The sequence below is a fragment of the Aedes albopictus genome, chromosome 3 (genome assembly GCF_035046485.1).
Source record: "Aedes albopictus strain Foshan chromosome 3, AalbF5, whole genome shotgun sequence".
Classification (NCBI taxonomy): Eukaryota; Metazoa; Arthropoda; class Insecta; order Diptera; family Culicidae; genus Aedes; species Aedes albopictus.
In genome coordinates, this window is record NC_085138.1 from 276,457,764 (window position 1) to 276,472,054 (window position 14,291).

The following is a 14,291-nucleotide window of genomic DNA, read 5'->3' on the forward strand; positions in this document are numbered from 1 at the left end:
CACATTTTTTAGAATCAAATACTTTTTTTTTTGTTTTAAAAAATATATTTTTTGATAGTAATATATTTTTAAAAGACTATAAAAAAATATGAATGAAATGAATTACCTGCTTTCATTGATTGCGATCTTATAATTACTGAGACCATTGGTCGAAATTCTCTCATTAGTTATGAGATCGTATTCAATCAAAGCAAATAATCCAATAAAAATGAATAAGACTTTTAGGGAACAATATTTACTATATTTACATAATTACAAAATCTTAATAATAGTTTTTCGTTTACTCTATGTAAATTGACTGAACGCATCTGCAGCTTTTCGATGTTGGTAATGATTTGCTTTTCATTTGTTTTGTATACTTCAAATGACTGGAAATGATCAATAAATTGACGGGACTGTATTCTACAACAAATCAGAACGAGTTTGTCGTTATTATCCAAAATTATCTTTTCCAACCAAAAAATGCTCATCAAACTATGCTGCATTATATAAAAATACATATCGTTGCTAAAAACCATTCCGTGCTTCTGAAATTTGTCTATGTAGCGAATGACGTCACCAATCACTATGCCATCAGCACATAATAGCTGTTTGTGTTCATCGCTTAGTGGTGAGTTGAGTATTTGAGATTCTCGTAGATCTATTTCAGGCACTACAAAATTTTTACAGAATACATCAGAAGCAAATTTGAATCCCGCCTTGATTGCTAGAGATTTACACAAATTTATCTTGTTGTTAGTCGCTCTGCTATACTGTTTTGAGTCTCGATGTTTTGCTTCCTCTCGCATAGCCCACTGATGTCGTGGTGCACCTGATTGCATAATAGATGTAGCATAATGTAACAAGTTATGGTGCTTGGGTTTGAGTGTATCGTTAAACAATGTCAAATATTGTGAGTGATGATCCTGTATTAGCTTTTTTAAATTATCCAGATATTCAATTGGAATTTCACGCAGCATAAGAATGTGACAAATTTGCAGCAACAGACAAAAATGGTTCCAAACCTCATCTTTCTCAGGTATGAGCATTCCAATAATAAGTGGAAGGAAGTTTACTAACGTTTTAATTTCACTTGTAGTCATTTTGATTTTACTTTTTGATATGTTTGTATCTCTAATATCGCTGGGTATATTGGACGAGTTTAGATTTCCGAACACAAACGTATTTTTTCTAAAATTCAATTCGTCAAGTGAAAATATTTTCTTTACATTTATAAAATAATTAAAATAGTGGCCAAGTCCGTAAACGCATACACCTTCCCAAAGGTCATGCATTAGGTCAAAGTAAACATTGTAAGTTACATGGAAGGAAGGGATCTCATTAAATATGCTATCTCGTTTAATGCCACTAAGCGACACGTCGTCTAAAATTAAATCTTCTTCATAACTTTTAATAGTTCTGAACGTCTCAACGTACTCGACTGTATCGTTTTCTCTCTGAGTTCGGTTTCTTTTACATAGTCGACAATAATAATTGGCTCGGGCGGACTCAACAAGGTCCAAAATACCAGAAAGTCCTAAGTTATCACCAGTAATGAATCCTAACATAAAATGCACTACTAGTTTTTCTCCTCTAACGTGAATCTCTAACCCTTCTTCTTCTAATTCGATGAGTATGTCCACTAAATTACGAAAAAGATAACTGTTATCAAATTCCTTTCTGTCTTCGGACAATATAAAGCCTGCTATATGGATGTTCGACAGTTTTGTCAAAATATGTACAGGCAAGCAGGGAACATAATAATAAATTCCGCAAATTGAAGTTTTTGACGCGTGAGATGAAACGGTATCACCGGTCGTAAAATCATCAAAAAAGACATTCAAAGGCACAATCAGCTTCTTGTCACAGTTCACCGTGCGTTGCTTCCAGAGATTACCATCGATCATGGTTCGGATGCATCCGTCACTCGAAGGCGTTAAGTTTTGTAGAATGATATCCAAAACTCCATCTGATTCCAAGTATTTCCGAAGTTGAAATTTCAATGGCATAAGAATAGCTGAAAATTAATAAGAATTATAGGGTATCTAACATGTAGCTATAAAAATTAATATTTCACCTGTAATGGGGTCGTTGCTCATTTGTTGTTCATTTCGTACGATGCCCGGACGTAATTCGTTACTAAGTACAAACTCTTTCGGTTCTGCATATAAATCGTTTTTCTTCAGATACTGAATGAATTTGTATTCCGTTTCGTTGCAACGCATGTTATTGAATAATTCATCAAATACTGTTTTACCATCTGCCGTAATGCATCCTGAAGACTCCAATAATCCAATTATGCTATGAAGCGGGTTCAAGAACATGTTCTGAATATCTTGGTGTATATCAAAAACTACTTTTCTCGGAAGAGTGTTCGCACTTAGGTATTTAAGATTGAAATTTAAAGAAGCATTTTCCATTTGATTGATGATCATATGTAGATTATGTGTGAATATTGAAGTATGTGTCGTCTCATCAGATAAACGCCCGTCCTCGCGCCCGTCGTATTTGTCATCATGGCCATCTTCAGTTATCATCGCCTGTCGACCGTCATTGACCGGTGCTTGATGAATGGTCTTGTCTGTTGTTGTTTCGGTACGTGTAAAAGAATCTTCGTTACATGGCTGCTCTACTGTGCCATCACTTACAGTATTGTTGGTTCGCTCAAAATGTTTGTTAAGATGTCGGTAAAATGAGTGTTTGACGTTATATTTCCTGGAACAATCACCGATGTTGCATTCGTATACATCTAGGTTTCCATGGTGTTTATTTAGATGGTTATGTAAACGATGAATTGATTGCGATTTCCAAGTACACCGAGGCGCTACACATCGAATCATGATTCTTGCTTGGGTTGTTGAACACTGGTACGCAGCGAAGAACACAATGCCACCACGTTGATTTGTTCACGAGGGACCTCAAAATCAAACATCAGATTTGCCAACAAGTGCCAAACCGACAATGATTGGCGGGGAAAAGCAATACCATATGATTTGTAAATTTTCAGGCAAACGTCGAGTGCTTTTTGAAAGCTCGGTAGCTTGTAAGATGTAACGTTGTTCCATACGGAAAACGCCGATGGATTTTTTGGGTCTTCTCCGTGGGCCACAATAAATGGAGCTAGTTCGACACCTCGTTCGCGTGTTGTTTTCAATATCTTTGCAAGTGTAGTTTGGAGCTCCGACAAATCCTTGACCAAAATCGCTACGCTTTCCCGGGATTCAACAAAAGAAGGCTTCCATCGCGGCTTGCCGGGTGTCCTGAGAATGGGACTCGGCATGATATGGTGCAACAACCAGATGGTGATGAGTCCTCGTCCATCTATTAAAAAAAACAATTATTGTAAATTAGTACAAACATCAAACGATTCCAATATTAAAAATGTAGACATTCGAGGGTTAACTTCTATTTAACCTACCGTCAGAAATGTCATCATCCTTCAGGCAACTTAGTAGAGCTTTTCCGGCGGTATCAGTAACTTCAGCTTCCAAAACAGGCAATACCTTCCCGACAAAAGTTTCCCATCGGTCAAACAGCAGCTTTTCCTTTTCCGGAAAACGTTGTTGGAAATCTATTTGGATTAGCTGATATGCTTGGTGATGTCTTAGTACAGGATACTCAGACAAAATCGAAGCGGTGTTACGTTTTTCTTCGCCAAATAACTCAATGAGTCTTATTTTTGTCGTCTGCTTCCACTTTATTTTTACCTCCTCCCAGTCGTCCTGATTATGGGTTATCCACTTTTTGGTGCATTGGTATTCCGTTGCTAGAAGAAATGCTTATTGTTAGTTTCAGTATTATGAGCTAATATAGTTAAAACTTACAATCTGCTTGCGTAAGGTCGTTGCTCGAGCCAGGCCTTTCAGTGTCTATAGCACCCACTTGGCTCGCGTCCTGAACCGCCAGCCTTTCTTCTTTGTAATTTATGTTGCGGTCACGTAGTGTTCCTTTTGGCAATTTCCTCAGTCGAACTTTTCGACCTGCGTTATCAGTCGTCCATGTAGGTTGATACCAAGTTTCCTGTAAAACGAAAGATCATCCAAAACTCTCGTCAAATAGTTAAGCAATATCTGCTTGTTGAATATAAATCAGGACCAACAATTGAAAAGGCCGCATCAACATGTTGTAAACAAACATGTTTCTGTCGACTTGAGGCCTTTTGAACTCCACCCACACACCTCACCACCACTAACAGAAAGCGCAAACATCAAGCTTTCTGTTAATGGTGGTGAGATGCGTGGGTGGACCCAAAAGGCGACTGCAACGTGTTTGTTTACACAATGTTGATGCGGCCTTTTCAATTGTTGGTCTTCAAATCATCAACATATAAAAAATACTTACTTGTGGTTCACTTGGAAAAAGGGAATGCAGTTCAACAGCTCTGTTTTGCAGTTCGGAGGACGTCAATTTTGAAAACCGGTCCTTGAAGCCGTCTACCACGATTTGTGTAATGACGCGCTTATCGAATCTTGTCAAGTACTTTGCAGTTTTATACTTCTCGATGATGGCCCTGCCTTTTGCTGATGTCTGTAGCAAGTAAGTTGCTGTACAGTTCCCTCTCGTTACATCAGCAACAGCCGGCGGGGGTGGAGGCGGCGTACTGGCAGATGCGGATTCGGCGGAAGAATCAATGGATAGTGGAGGAAGATTCTGTCAAACAAGAAGGATTACCTTAGTAAAAACAATTTTACGAACAGCAGCAGATGCTTACCAGGCCTTTTCTCCATTCGTTGATGCCGTAGATGCACTTCGTCCTCTCCGCTAGAAACGGCTGCGGGATGAGTTCCTCAACTTCCTTACGTTCGATTATCTTGAGCAGATCAACTGTGTAGCCGTTATCTAGAATGATGAAAATTTTAGAAATAAATTCCATGACATAACCTAGTTCCAATTCCAAACTTTTTTTTTTTCGTTTCCCGTTTACGCCATTTGTTTTGCATGGTGATTGGAATTAGGTGATGTCACGGTTATTAGTTTCACGTTATTGTACTTACCAAGGAAAACACCCACTGTGTCATCCGATAAACCAAACGTTTTTAACAAATTTAAGGTTTCTAGATCGTCGGTGCCGAGCGTTTCGACTACGACCTCTTCTTGAACTATTTCGTCCGGCGAGTTCATTTTTGCGACAATAAAAACAAAATGGCGGTCGATACACTTGTGCAAAATGGTATATTTATTTCAAAGTACTTATTTTTTTAAATCAAAGACACAACGACTTTGCTTCTAAAACTTTTTTTTTTGAATCAAAGTCGTTTAGTATTAGAATCAAATATTCATTTGCTTTGATTTGAAAAAAGTTTTGAATTTGAATCAAAGTGGTTATGCATTTGATTCAAATATGCGACTTTTTTTCTGCGTGAACGATCGGAACAAACTTTCTACATTAAGTACATTAAAATCTGAAGTAAAAAAAGTGTTTTACCAATGCCGATTGAACATACTCCAGTGAAAGAAGTAAATACCGCACAGAAGATGTCGGATATGAAAACCTCAGTTCATCTACGTGGCCAAGTCAAGGCCAAAATAACGCGCATTCGTAAAGCGATTGAGGAGGCTAACGCGACAAATGCTCAATATGACTCCGCGCAATTGAAAATGTTTTCCCACAATCTGGAAAATCATTACAAAGAGTTCTTGAACATCCATCATCATGTGGTGGCAGTGTGCCCTCCCGAGAGAATTGAAGAGCAAGATCAAGTATACCTGGTGTTCGAAACACAATTCAATGAAACCTATGTGTTGCTGGAACGAGCAATACAGGCAAGCCGTGACCGTTCCGTGGTCCAACCGCAAGTGCAAACCAACGAAAGCCCTCGCATCATTGTTCAGCAGCAGCCATTAAAGGCTCCAATTCCAACTTTCGATGGCAAACCAGAAAATTGGCCTCGCTTTAAAACCATGTTTTCGGATGTGATGCGATCCTCCACCGACTCAGATTGCATCAAGCTGTACCATCTCGAACGCTCTCTAGTAGGAGCAGCTGCTGGCATTATCGACGCACGCACTCTCAATAACAACAATTACGCCCACGCTTGGGAAATTCTCGAAGACCGTTTCGAGAACAAACGGGTAATCGTTGATATCCATATCCAAGGTTTATTAAGTCTCCGTCGTCTGAACCGGGAAAATCAAAAAGAGCTACGAGAACTCATCGATGAAGTGACTCGGCACGTCGATGGGTTAGCACTTATCGACAACGAGTTGGATGGAGTCGGAGAGAGATTTGTAGTTAATCTTGTGTCTGGAGCATTAGATAAGGATACCAGGAAAGAATGGGAAGCATCCATCCCGCATAAGGAAATTCCATCCTACGAAGACACCATTGAATTTCTAAAGAAACGGTGTGCCATCCTCGAACGCTGTGAAGGTTCATCGAAAATTCCATCAATCATGAAGCCATATATCCCTGTAAAGAATGCTGCCAACCAAATGAAGAACGCACAAGCCAAATCATGTGCTATTACCAGAAGTTCCGAGACAATTTGTGATATATGTTCTGGTATGCATTCCAATTTCAAATGTGAGGTTTTCCGTGCCATGTCCATTCCTCAACGCCAAGCAAAGGTTCGAGAGCTGCGAATGTGCTACAATTGTCTACAAAAAGGTCATCCAGTCAGTTCCTGTAGTTCATCCAGAACCTGCCAGAAATGCCAAGGTCAACATAACACACTTTTACATGTTGAGAAAACATCCTTTGTGAATACGAAACCTGTGCCATTCAAACAAGAGCTTGGACAAATCCCAAAAGTTCCTGAAGAAAAACCTATTACAACATCTTGTTCAATAAGTAAGGCTCCTCTTGATAATAGCCTTTTGATGACGGCTGTTGTTAATATTCTGGATAGTAATGGCAAATTTCATCCATGCCGAGCATTTTTGGATTGTGGATCGCAGGCTCACTTGATATCGGCAAGACTTCTGCAAATGTTAAAGCTTCCACACATTCCTGCCAAGGTTGAGATTATTGGGGCCAATGGAAAAAAGACAACTCTCAACAATATGGCCAAAACTGAAATACGTTCCATACATTCCGATTATCATGCACAAATAGAGTGCCTCGTTACAGATCGGATCACAGGTGTGATGCCATCTCGAAAAATCAACACGCAATTCTGGTCAATTCCTCCCGGATTACCACTTGCAGATCCAACGTTCCACATTCCAGGGGAAATAGATCTCTTGATAGGAATCAAGCTATTTTTCCAACTACTGATGCCAAATCAGCTGAAGATTTCCAACGATCTTCCTATACTTCAAGAAACTCGTCTAGGATGGGTTGTCGCTGGAGCTATGGACGACGAAAACGTGGATTTAATCTACAACCGACAACAGTGCCATGCTGTCATTCTTGATCCACTGAATAAAACCATGGAAAAGTTTTGGTTTCTGGAATCCGTCGGATCATCTCCATTGCTATCTAACGAAGAGCAGCAATGCGAATCCAAATACTGTTCAACAACTACTCGTGATATCAACGGTCGCTACATCGTTCAGCTACCTTTGAAGGACACAGCATCTAACCTAAAGAGCAATCGATCCCTTGCTCTCCGTCGATTTTTTATGCTAGAACAGAGACTTAAGAAAAAATACGAGATGAAGGAGTTATACGGCAAATTTATTGATGAATACAAACAACTTGGTCATTGCCAGCGAGTGAATGAGCTTGACGACACTCCAGGAAAGATAACTTATTATCTACCACATCACGCAGTCCTCAAACCATCAAGTTCCACAACAAAGCTTAGAGTTGTGTTTGATGCCTCAGCGAAATCCTCGGGTGTTTCCCTCAACGAGACATTGATGATTGGTCCAACAGTCCAAGATGACCTCTTTTCAATTCTTTTAAGATTTCGTAGGCATCGCTATGCCTTTACTGCAGACATTTCCAAAATGTATCGCCAAATCCGCATCGACCCAAGCCAGACATCCTTGCAACGAATTTTCTGGCGAAAAGAACCAACCGATCCGCTGGAAGTTCTAGAAATGACAACCGTCACCTACGGGACATCCAGTGCACCATTTCTAGCCACGCGAACTTTGAAGCAATTGGCCATCGATGAAACAAAACGCTATCCCGTAGCGGCGAAAATTGTGGAAGAGGATTTCTACGTTGATGATGTCCTTTCTGGTGCCGATACCGTCGAAGATGCTATTCAATCCCGATTGGAGCTGACCCATCTTTTGCATTCCGGAGGTTTTCCCATACACAAATGGTGTGCTAACGACGAAGCCATCATTGAAACAGTTCCAGAAGGGGAAAGAGAAAAATTCCTTACCTTTGAAGATGCTGATATAAACGAATCCATAAAAACGCTAGGATTACTATGGGATCCAAAAAAGGACATTTTCCTCTTTGTTCCTGATTGTTTTTCATCAAACCAAGAACCTCCGACCAAACGTCGTGTTCTTTCCGAAATTGCAAGGCTTTTCGATCCCCTTGGTTTGGTGTCTCCCGTAATAGTGAACGCCAAGGCTATAATGCAGCAGGTATGGTTAAGCAAGTTAGATTGGGACGATATACTTGAAGGTGATTTACTTACGGAATGGCAAATATTTCGTGATTCACTTCATCAAATCCAACAAATCAGAATTCCAAGATATATGGCACTACATGCAGCTATTCATTACGAAATTCATGGGTTCGCCGACGCGTCCAACCTGGCATACGGTGCGTGTATTTATATTCGTGCAGTATCAAATCAAATCGTGAAAACTACGTTGATATGCAGTAAATCCAAAATAGCGCCAATAAATGGTCTAACCATGCCAAGAATGGAGCTCTGTGCTGCGCTATTGCTATCTCGATTAGCCTCAAAGGTTGTTCCTGCCCTCAAGATGAATTTCAACCAAATCACATATTATTCTGATAGCCAAATCTTCCTTGGGTGGCTAAGAAAGTCTCCCATTCAACTAGAATTATTCGTTCGCAACCGTATCATGGAGATTAACAATCAGACACAAAACGCCCAATGGAGGTATGTACGAACAGATGAGAATCCAGCTGATGTGGTATCCCGCGGCCAACTACCACAACAGCTTGCCGTGAACTATTTGTGGTGGAATGGACCATCATTCCTCCGCAACCATGTGATCCAGAATGAAGAACCTGAACCTATTCCAGATTGCGAGTTACCAGAATGGAAGCCCACTGTGATTGTTACGCCTGTCGTTCGACTCGAGACTCTTCCATTTATGACCAAATTTAGTTCCTTCCGACGACTCCAAAGAATTGTCGGATATATTTTGCGATTTATAAGGAACACTAAATTGCCTAGGTCCCTAAGAAATATTTCAAAATTTCTCACCATTCCTGAGATGAGACAATCATTGGAAGTCATCGTCAGATATATCCAACAAACCGAACTATTTGAAGATATCCATTCCCTGAAATCTGGTCAACCTACCCGAGCAGAAGGGCATACCTTACAAATACCATACGAAGAGCAACATGTGCTCTAATACCTAAAATTGTTATTGCTCCGTTATTCTACAAAATGTTATGAGAACATCATAATAACATTTGGAGGTATTTGAGCAGAGTTTGGTATTGATGTAGTATTTGTTGGTTTAGCAGTGAAAATAACCGAATAACAGGATTTGCTATTGCATCATGAAGTCATCGATCAAATGAAACATTTAATAACAAAAAATGTTATTAGTTTGCTATTCAATAACTTTACGATAACAAATACAGCACTTGAAATTTTAGGTATGCATTCATTATTGAAATAACAAGACTTGTTATTTTCTAGGTGTTATTTATACAAAATTTTGGTATTCGTTTTTGTTATTTTGCCTCTTATTACCACCTAATGAAGGGCATATCAAGGTATGGTAGTATTTAAGATAAATACCTTGATATGTTATTCTCTTGTTATTTTCTTCTGCTCGGGTACTCGTCGACTTGCAAACCTTTGTCCCATCATAGATAACGATCTTCTGCGTGTTGGAGGTCGGTTGCAAAATTCACGATTATCATACAATGCTAAACACCAACTAATTCTTCCAAACAAAAATCCTATAACGGAGTCCCTTGTGAGAGCATTACATGAGGAGAATTTACACGTTGGTCCGTCCGGCTTAATATCCCTCATTAGACAACGGTTTTGGCTCCTCAACGCCAGAAACACAGTACGTAAGGTAACGAGATCCTGTATTATTTGTTTCCGATCCAACCCAAAACTGCTTCAACCACCAATGGGTAACTTGCCCGAAGCCAGAGTGGTTCCTTCCGCTCCATTTTCCAGAACAGGAGTTGATTTTGCAGGGCCGATTTTTATTCGTCGAGGAGGAAGAAAATCAGTACCGGTCAAGGCCTATATCTCGCTATTCATCTGTTTGTCTACAAAGGCAATACATTTCGAAGTCGTATCGGATCTGACTGCAGCAGCATTCATAGCAGCACTCCATCGATTTGTGGCCCGACGCGGTCTTGTCGAAGAAATACATTCAGACAATGGAACTAATTTCGCCGGTGCTAGAACTGAACTACACGATTTATATCTGTTGTTTCAAAAGGATCAAATGCAAGGAAAGTTGAATGATTTCTGTCAACCACGGGAGATAATATGGAGATTCATTCCACCTCGCGCTCCAAACTTTGGTGGACTATGGGAAGCCGGAGTGAAGAGCACAAAAACACACTTGAAGAAAATATTACGCAATGCTTCCCTAACATTCGAAGAATACTACACTGTGTTGACCCAGATTGAGGCTATCCTCAATTCACGCCCTCTCTTTTCCCACTCCACTGATCCTACTGAACTCGAGGTGATTACACCAGCGCATTTCCTCATAGGTCGTCAATTAACTGCTATTCCTGAACCTACCTTGGAAGATGTCCCAGAAAATCGGTTGACCCGTTGGCAACATCTACAGAAATTACGGGACCACTTTTGGAAACGCTGGTCAAATGAATATTTGAACACATTGCAAACTCGTCAAAAATGGACCAAACATTCAAAAAACATTACTCCAGGAGTTGTAGTTTTGTTAAAGGAAGAAAACACGCCGCCCCAGTCGTGGAAATTAGGCAAAATTGTGACAGTGTATCCAGGTGCTGACTGCACTATTCGTGTTGCTGATGTCCAGACTGCCGCTGGTCTGTATCGCCGACCAGTATCCAAGTTGGCCCCACTTCCCTTTGAGTCTAATGTCCCACAATCCAATAACGCTTTAGATTTAAGCGCGGGGGGTGAATGTTCGCAACCATTGCGAAGAGTTAGCATTTCTACATAAATCATAGATTTCGACACATTAAATAGACGTAATTATCTGCCTCTTTCCATGCACTAATAGCTTATCAAGTTTAATCAATGAATCATCACAGTAGACTGTCGCCCTGTATAAACGAACCAAAAGAGAATACGCAACCTAACAACTGATAAGGTTAGGACCCTACTGCACCACGCAGTCGTAGGCTGATCACGTGATTCAGAAAGAAAGCATGATAAGGTGTCGATGTGTGATTCCTTTAGGTTTAGAATTAGTATATAAGCACTACTTGAACCAACGAAATACATGATCTTTTGTCAGTCGAAATAGTGCGTTTCACTGTGAAAGAACTCATCCTCGGGAAGTGACTCCTCTACCAAGGTGGATTTCAATCCTCTAAGAAAGCCAGGACTTCTAATGCAAGTAACCAGCTCTTAGGTTTTGAATTTTCATCTCAGAAGTTTCACTTCACCTCTTCGACAATATTTTATCTGAGCCACTTCAGTAACCTTACGCTCTCAAACCATTAGAGCAACCGGCCTGAAGTTTCGCAAGGATACAATATTTCGAAAGGTTCGAGATTATTCCGCCAAACTGCAAACGTAGCAGTGTGTCCGTCTCAATCAGCCGATTGAGACGATTTCATCGGCCATTCATCAAGGCCACTCATCGAGGCCACCTTCAGCCGAAGGTTCCGCCAGTTTCCACCAATGGTCAAGTATCGACCACCTATATTGGGCACTTTTCTGCTATAACTCAGCCAATTTTGAACCAATTGAGACATTTTTTGGCACGCAGTGACATACGTATAGTATCTAGCCGTTTACAAAATTTCAAGTCAATTGGTTTGTAATTGACTGAGTTATAGCGACAAATGCCCAAAATTCCGGCCACTGCCCAAGTGGCTCGCTACCCCATGATCTCCTGGAAGATTCCTGGAACGAACTCCAAGATGATTCCCAAAAAGAAAGTTCTAAAGAATGCCCAAAATGAACTCCTGAGGGATACCCAGAAGGAACTTCAGAAGAATACCCAGAAAGAGCTCCTGAAGATTTCTAAAATGAGCTTCTGAAGAGTTTCCAAAAAAAAAACTCGTGAAGGATTCTTGGAAAGAACCCTTAAAGAATGCCTAGTGAGAAATCCTGGAGAATTTATGAAGGCGATTCTAGAGTGAATCCTGTAACAGCTCCTGAATGAATACATAAATAGGAAAAAAAAATCCAGAAGAAACTCCTGCAGGCATGCAAGAAAACCCTTTGCAGGAATTCAAAAATAACTGTTGGAGAAATCCCGGAAGAAATTCCCGGAGAAATTTCTGGACGAATCCCCAAATTACTAGAGGTTATTTGTTGGGCATTTTAGTCTTTGGAGCGAAAACCCAGAAGGTTTTCCTGTAAGAATTCCAGAAAAAGGATTTTCAAAAGGAACTTTAGGGTAAAATTTATAATGAAGAAATTCCAGAAACAAACCCTTGAAAACCCTAAGGATCAGTAAATCGTTGAGATGTTTAAAAAAACCTTCTCATGGAATTCCAATAGATAACTAAACGGGACCGTATAAAATTACCCATACCCATTACTCCAACCGTATAACGGAACCGACACTGCAAAATATTTTTGCTGGTAATCAGCAAACTTTGCTGATTTTTGGCGTGCTGATTGCATTCAGCAATACAAATTACTGAGTATCAGCAATTATTTTTCAACTTTCAGAATCATCCAGCAATTTTGACAGTTGATCAGCAAAGTTGTGCTGAAATTCAGCAAAAATGTTGCTAAAATTCAGCAATTTCTTTTGCTGATTTTTGGCGTGCAGGAAGCATTTCAAAAAATGTGGTATGCAAAGGCGCGGCTACGTCCAATTACGTGGGTAGGACAAATGTATGGAATCATAGAAATGTTTTTATAGCATTTCTATAACATTTTTAACATGTTAAACTTTAGTGTAAATTACGTGGTATATTCGGAGAAATTCAAGGCGAAAAAAATATACTGAATTCCATTTAAGAATTCCAAAGAAATGCACAGAAAGGATTTCTATTGAAAGATCCAAAAAGTTCATATACTTGAAGGGAAAAAAATAAGAAGCTTAATTTAAAATTTCTTTGGAGCAATTTTCTTGTAATATCTCAACATTTACTGTTACAATTGATAAAGCATCTCCTAGAAAAATCTTTGATTCCTTGTAGCAGCTTATTTTGGTGTCCTAAGAAAAGTCTTTGTGGGGGGCACGAAGAAATTGCGATCTACCTGGGGCATTTTTTTTTTAGAAATATCTGGAGTAACTAAATATTGGAGAAATCGTTCAAAAATGTTCATTTATTAAAAAAAAAAATCCTACGTTCACAGAATCTCTGAAACATTTTTATAATAACTTTTTGGTTAAACTTTTTACAGTATTTCTCATTGAATCCAAACCAAATTTCGTGTCTACTTCTTGATTTCTTTATAAACAGTATTTCCAAGTTTTTGAAGTTATTCCAATGGAATCACTAAAGAAATCCTGGCAGGAAATGCCATATAAAAAAAATGGTAAAAATCGAGGAAGGATTTGTTCAAAAAAGCCAAAAAAACTTCTAAATTCTTATATAATACCTATTCCTACATGAATGCTATATCTTTATGTGCTTCACTGAGGAATTCACTGCGGTATTGCTGGACATTTACTTCATGGAATTTCTATGCAAAATTTCACATTCCGAATAACGAAAAGCTAAAAAATGTTGAAGTTTAAGTATAAGTAGCGGTGCAGCCGTTTTTTTTTTCTTTAGAAGGTTGTTCGATACAAAAGTTTTCTCCAAGTTATCGATTGTAGAAGAGAATATTTCATTATTTGTATATATTGATATTTTTTTTTGGGTTTTCCTTGAAAATTATGGGTAGGACAATACATGGACTGTCCTACCCAGCATATTTTGCTGGTAGGACATGTCCTACTTGTCATATCCACTCCTCGCGCCACTGATGGAACCCCATACATGCCCTTAAATCTCAGTGATGTTGTTGGAGGAATCTTTGAAGAAACCGTTAGGGTGAACCCGAAAATAATCCTGATACAAAATTCAAGAGATTGCATATTAAAATCTCAAAAAAGTT

The 14,291-nt window shown here is 39.3% G+C and overlaps 3 protein-coding genes across 11 annotated transcripts in view; all 3 read right to left on the bottom strand.

Moving 5' to 3' along the window:
* The window catches only part of LOC109420404 (receptor expression-enhancing protein 4), a 79,453-nt gene that overhangs the window by 20,061 nt on the left and 45,101 nt on the right, over positions 1–14,291 (bottom strand). The window lies entirely within an intron of this gene.
* On the bottom strand, positions 206–2,531 carry LOC134292140 (uncharacterized). The gene is made up of 2 exons (XM_062860934.1): positions 2,057–2,531; positions 206–1,996 (listed from the first exon to the last, which is right to left on the bottom strand). The coding sequence occupies exons 1-2, from the start codon at positions 2,514–2,516 to the stop codon at positions 222–224; spliced, it is 2,235 nt and encodes a 744-aa protein (XP_062716918.1). The 5' UTR covers positions 2,517–2,531; the 3' UTR covers positions 206–221.
* LOC134292141 (uncharacterized) lies at positions 2,673–5,299 on the bottom strand. Its single transcript, XM_062860935.1, has 6 exons — positions 4,974–5,299; positions 4,691–4,818; positions 4,321–4,629; positions 3,804–3,999; positions 3,398–3,745; positions 2,673–3,300 (listed from the first exon to the last, which is right to left on the bottom strand). The coding sequence occupies exons 1-6, from the start codon at positions 5,098–5,100 to the stop codon at positions 2,816–2,818; spliced, it is 1,593 nt and encodes a 530-aa protein (XP_062716919.1). The 5' UTR covers positions 5,101–5,299; the 3' UTR covers positions 2,673–2,815.